Source organism: Syngnathus acus, chromosome 9, assembly GCF_901709675.1.
Source record: "Syngnathus acus chromosome 9, fSynAcu1.2, whole genome shotgun sequence".
In the NCBI taxonomy this organism is placed as follows: Eukaryota; Metazoa; Chordata; class Actinopteri; order Syngnathiformes; family Syngnathidae; genus Syngnathus; species Syngnathus acus.
This window is the reverse complement of record NC_051094.1, coordinates 1,649,419-1,655,870: the sequence shown is the minus strand read 5'-3', so window position 1 is coordinate 1,655,870 and position 6,452 is coordinate 1,649,419. Positions and strand designations below refer to the sequence as shown.

At 43.4% G+C, this 6,452-nt stretch overlaps 1 protein-coding gene across 8 annotated transcripts in view; it reads right to left on the bottom strand.

Annotated features, from left to right (window-relative positions):
- Nucleotides 1-108: 108 nt before the first annotated feature.
- The window catches only part of mctp1a (multiple C2 domains, transmembrane 1a), a 61,320-nt gene continuing 54,976 nt past the window's right edge, over nucleotides 109-6,452 (bottom strand). For all 8 annotated transcript variants that reach the window (XM_037258370.1, XM_037258371.1, XM_037258372.1 and 5 more), the window contains one exon: nucleotides 109-1,924. In XM_037258370.1, coding sequence (XP_037114265.1) covers nucleotides 1,853-1,924 — 72 coding nt within the window. In that variant the 3' untranslated portion in view covers nucleotides 109-1,852. The remainder of the gene's footprint in view (nucleotides 1,925-6,452) is intronic.

Below are 6,452 nucleotides of genomic sequence, written 5' to 3'. Positions count from 1 at the left end.
AATTTTTCTTTTCATTCACTTCCTCTACTGGATCTCATTAGATTGCACAGTTTATCGAACGTTGCTTTCGAGCCTGATGCAATTCCCGAGAAAGACATTTCAGCCTCGTAAAGATATAAACTATTTTATTGTCGTATTTTTGTTTTCTTCAACATACATCAGTTGCATTTCATTTGGGCGCGACAGGATGTGAGCCAATCCACCTGAGCTTCTGCAGTTGGTCACATGATGTCACAGATTGAACACATGACAGTGATGTCGCAGGCAGGCAGGCACAAACATTGCAGGCAGACGCACACGAGAAAAGACATCTTAGAAAATGAGGCAGGCATACAGATACTTTACAGCGCCAACGGCAAACCATCAACAAGCATACGGTATAAAATACAACCATCATTTATTTATTAAGGACTAAGCTATGTACACAGAGTTAAAAAATAAGTAGTCTCAATTCAAGTGGGTGCAAACAACTTTTCCTCTTTACAGTCTGATACATTCATTTGTAGCAGGGGTGTCCAAGCATTTCCTTCCAAAAGCCGCAAACATGGAAAGATGTGGGAATAACCTTAGTTTGAAACATAACTAATTTAAATTGCTAATTTGAATTTGTATCTTTTTAATATCTCCATGAACAAGTTATCGATATGACGTATTCTTTAAAAAAAAAAAATTCAATTTAATTCTCCCTCTTCTTTTCACTTGCGTTAAAATTTTCAGTATTCACAAGCAATTTCTTCTGCACATTTATTTAGCATTATTTGCCACAGGAAAATGGATAGCGGGACGCAAGTAGCCCCCGCGTCAAAGTTTGGACACCCCTGATTTATAGCTTGGAAATGCTAATGACAAACACTTTGGTTTGCTTGCAAATGTTCAAAAACCGTCGTAAACTAAATCCAGAAATGAGTGGGCACGCGTATTCGGAACATATTTATGAAAGGGCCCGGCTCACAATTCCTTCCTTCTTTTTTTTTTTTTAATTCATCCAAACGGCACCATGGAATCATGATGGAGACAGCAACAGCTACGCAGCTGCAGGGGGGACATCAAATGGAAACACGACAAGAGCGGTGAAAAAGCCACCTTGGCTTTGATTCCGTAAACACACAAAACCCTGGCTCACACACGCTTCTCAGATCAGCGTTTGAGACGGGGCGGATGGCGAGGGCGGCCTGGGGCATGGCATCACGCACAGTCTGTGTTTCTCTGCGTGACTGTTTTTGTGAACCAGCCCGAGTAGGCTTACAATCCTTCAATCATAACCATTCAAGACATTTCAGACAACTATATAACTTTGGTGAATGTCCTTTCTTCTGCTGCCCAGTGCTTGGATGAATTTGATACAAAGATTGTGAGCCCGAACCCTCAGTAATGTGTCATAAATAAAAAATAAATAAATAAATACATCACGAAAACATTTGCGACATTGCTGCGTTTTGAAGTCAAACTGCATTTAAAAGCATTTAAAAACACGTTCTGTGTACGTTTGTGTAGAAAAACAATGTGATAGCGTTCTGGATCGTTCAATCCAAAAGGCTGCCATCCGTATCGCAGGAAGACAACATGAATTATTTGAGTGGCACTTCAACAATGCAAGAAGACTTTTGTTTTTTGGTGCATGAAATGTAGAATTAGTGTGATAGGAGGAGGACCTGGAAATGATGTACTTACAGATCCATCCTCTACCATCTTTTGTTTTTAGCCAAATGGGGATAAGAATTTCTTTTTTGTTTCCAAAATTAAACATTAGGCGCCTTTAATGGCCACGTTGGGTTCCGAGCGGCTCCCACCTCGCTCTTCTTAGAGTCCAGTAATGGAGCAGCACACAGGAAATGGACACAAGGCAAGACTTCTACCCGGGGTTGTTTTTCTTCCTCTTATTTGGACTGGGATTGGGATCTAGTTTCAGCTCTCGGTACTGCACCTGTTAAAACACACACGCCTAAGTACACAGGACACACACGCACGTGCACGCCACCCGGTCAGGTGAAGCGAGCAAAGGATGCTTGAATAGCACACAAAGCCTCCAGAGGCTCTCTGACTCCAGCTGTGTGGAACAGTGGCCTCAAGGAAGGGATTACACACTGATTACAACACACACACACACACACACTCGGGCCTCGGAATATCCATAAACACATGCTTCCGCAGATGTGAAACAGTGGCCTAAGGGAAGCGATCACACAATCAAACAGAGGACAGGGCAAGGGCTCATGAGAAAGCCTGAAAGAGACAACAGACTCATCATGAAGGGAGGGGGGGGGGGAAGCACAAAAACATATTGGAAGCCTTTGAATGACCGTTTGGATTTTTAGCAATGTTGCACATGTAAAAAGTATTAGAATGTCATTTATATACAGTAAACCGTCCTCCATTGTGGGGGGGTGAAATCTAAGCGGGAAAAATCAATAATCATGGCGGCAATTTGTGTAGGCTTAAAAAAGAGGATTACATTTGGACCCCCCCAAAAAAAAAAAAACCTAGGCTGTGCTGTAATACAGAAAATCTGGTTGTAGAAAACTAATTAAGTGTGCCACCATCTAGTGGTCAAAAGTGGAATTACAGCACAGTGCACCCAAAATATATCTTTACATACACTCCCAAATTAAAGCACATCCTTCATTTTTTCCTGAATGCTGTTCTCGGATATAGAAAAAGTTTGGCCACGGCTGTCTTAAGTGATGGACATTTCGACAGTACTTGGCACTTCCACGCACGAGCTCACGGCGGACGCATACATGACAATCCCGGCAGATCACTGATCAGAGCTCGCCACCGAGTGAACAAGCACATCAGCACAGCCCGTCTGTGAGATTCCTGTGAGGCGGATGTACTGTCGGCTACTCCGCTTGTCTGTCTGACTGACTGACTGACTGACTGACTGACGTCCTCTCTGATTCTCCGCACAGACAACAAGTTGGCGTCTGGATGCTCGCTGTGTTCTCGCTTGTGGTGGACAAGCGAGCGTCGTCGCTGGTGAGTGATGGCTGAACAAGCCTTCATCTTCTTCTGCTGGTTGGGGGAAGCTCTATCGCTCTCCACTGCACGAGGATACATAAGTGTGCGCGCCCGAATGTGAAGACGGCCATAAAATCGATGTATCGTCCACAATGACACTCAGGTGGAAGAAACAAGAGAAGTGTGATGGACAGAAAGATAGGAGGAGGGAGGGGCAGACAACTGAGTGAGCAACGATGGACGGGCGAGGAAGCAAAGAATAGAAGACACGGACAGAGGTGTGGACACCCGGCTGATACTGCTCTCATGTGGGTGTGGATCCTTTTATAGCGCTGCCAACTCAAGCAGACGACAGGGCAAAAACCCAGGGGGCTGAGTATATGACCCTGTGGATGTGTGTGAACGCAGTGGCGGTTCTGTTGTTGGGATATAACAATCCTGGCAAACTGCCAGTGGCACGTTTTAATTTATTTTTCACCCTATATGTCACTGAGATAATAATCTGGGACCAATTTACCATTAAGATCTAGTTGATTAGAATTGCAGCAAAACTTGCAGCAGAGAGTTTGGTGAGCTGCCAAAAAAAGTATTTTCTGTATTGCAGCATATTGACAAAAAAAAATTCCAAATCAAACCACTCCAATCGTTTACAGCTAATTTCCACATTTGTTAACATGCTTCAAGAAAGCTACAAAACTGGGACAGCTATTGTAAAGAATCGCAGGCTGTTAGCGGCCCCATTATACGGCCAAACGCCTACAACAGCAAACTAAAAAAAAAAAAAAAGGGAAGTGGCAATTTAAATCCGCACGCTGACATTCCTGTCCAAACACAAAAACTTTGCGTGCACATACAAACAAAGAAAAGTTTCCTTGTCGGTAAAAAGAAGCGAAGGGGATTGACAAAAACAAAAAAAAAAAGGTGAGGCGGGGAGAAAAGAAAAAAACAAAACAATATCTCAATCAAACAATCTTTTCCTCTCTGTGAAGAGCTGCCAAGCGGGAAAGAAAAGAACAACGCAGGTTGAATTCCACCTGTGAGGTGACAGGCCTGCCTGACGCTATATACCCTGGGCTCAGCCTCACCTATAACAACACAAACGGCAAAATAATGCCGACAACAAGCGCTAGTTAAAGTGGAAAAACAGAAGAAAAGGCAGAAAGTGGGGCGTTAGCAAAACAAAAGCAAATGGCAATTGGGTGAAAGTAAAATGCGGCGAGCACATACAAGCAATTTGGTAGCGTGAGAGGGAAGCTTGAAGGGGAACACAGACAACAAGAGAGGCGCTGGGTAAAGACCCAGCAGTGCTCAAAGGCCGCCCCACCCTCGCTCCTCTCTCTCCCCAATGTTGACAGTACAAGTGCAAAACAGTCTTTCAAGTGCGCTCGGCTGAAGGGGCGCCGTGTACTGTGCCGCGCTTAACGGTGTTACCCGCAAAGCGTCCCGCAACCTCACCCACTGTCTCTTACATTGAACCTTTGCCAGTGTTTTCATGATGCCAATGTGGGCAGGACGAGGTAAAAAGTCAGGTAGGTGGGCGGTTGGCGGTGAGAGAACAAAAATGCCAAAACTCAAATGCAAGTGGGTGAATGAAGTGATGTTGGGAAACACATTTGAATGACTCTGTATCAAAATATTTTCTCATATATCTTTTAACAAACATAAGCAATATATTGATCTATTATTAATTTAATTTAATATTATTATTATTATTTCAAACTTTTTTCTCATATATTTTTTAACAAACATAAGCAATATATTGATTTAATTAATTATTATTATTATTATGATTATTATATCAAAAAAACTTCTCATATATTTTTTAACAAACATAAGCAATATATTGATCTATATTAAGAGTTTTATGGGTTTTGGTTTACACTCAAATATAGCTAAATGAAATAATAATAATAATAAAAATAATTGAGATTCAAGACAGTACTTTTAGCTTCACGCCACACACAAAAAAAAGTTTTAAATGATCAAATAAGGACAAAGCAAAGGTGAACGAGCCCCCCTAGTGGACTTAGCACCTAGCATCTGGCAACACGTCATCCACGTTAACTATCCCGCCTTTGACCCGTTTATACACGCTGAGGGTTTAATCCCGTCTATAAATGTTGTCTAAAAATATTAACCTAACTCCCTGCTGTTCATTAGGCGCTAAATTGGAACCCGTGCTTATTTTTGTACTGGGGCCTGATGGAGCACCTTTACACCAATCATAAATGGCCACTTGGCATGCTAATTGCATTGGGCACTCCCCAGCTCACGCGGCTAATGGTGTCGTAAAGCATAATATTGCACAGACACCTCCCAAACGTCAGGTAGAGAAGACGTAAGTCCATAAAGGTGCTCGCTTCGGCCACGTTTGAGAGGACACGAACTCCCGGATCATGTCCGTAAAGACGGCATATGCTTGTACTGTATCTAAATCCATTTCTTTGGTAGACGCGGCGGCTATAAAATGTATTAGCGACATAAGCCAGTCTTGCTAGCCACAGAGAAACTTTAGGAAAAGGTGATAAAAGAATGTCAGGCCGTCTGTTGCGGCCGCTACATCCCACTAGAGATCTCGACTTATATGAGTATTTGCTGGAGTTATTATGCGGCTTTGTGTCAGTCATTTGTGACGCCAGAAAAGAGCATACCTTCTCGAAGAGTAAAAAAAAAAATGGTTCATGAAGCAAATTTGAAGCTTCATTATCTCATCACTAGTAGGCAGTGTTTTTTTTTCACATAACACATTCCAAATAAGGAATTTCTGTGACACTGAAATGATAACAGCTGACACAACGATAACGCCATGTGCACCAACCAGACCAAATGGCCCCCAACCCCCAGAGCCCCCATCCAGCAGGCCCTCATTAGGGTCCTTGTAAAGACCTGGTCCCTGCTGGGCTTGTGCCCCTTTACATCCCTCTCCCTTTAGGCTCAAGGTGTGTCAGGTGGTTGCACTTCACCAGAGGGGACAGCTTGGGCTAATTTAATGTGACGGCTACCTGCCTCGTGCAAATAACTGCAACAGCTCCCCGTGACCAAAAAAAAAAAAAAGTGTACACGCAGCACCGTAAAGTCGCGCAAGGGACGAATTGCGGAAAGCGCAGGGGGTCTTGCGGAGGAGCGAGGAATATGACCTTGTAAAGATGAAAGACGGCAAGCCATCAAAGAGGAAGTTGGCCGTGCTGATGGGGCAAGGGGATTGATTGGTCATCAGACCCGTGTGTGTCTGTGTGTGTTTGTGCACGCGGGCACAGCAGGGCACAGCGGGGCACAGCGGGGCACAGCGGATACGACGCATTCTGTTGCACTTTCACAAGCTGCTGCTTAATTGCACTTTAAACTGCATTTTGTGACGTCCCTAAAACACATTTGTAGTTTTTAGCGACAAGGAAATCTGATCTCTTCGTTTATGTGGGGGAAAAAAAAAAAACACATGTTGATTTATACTTCAGAGACCAAAAAACAATTACAAACAGCAACTCGCTAACGAG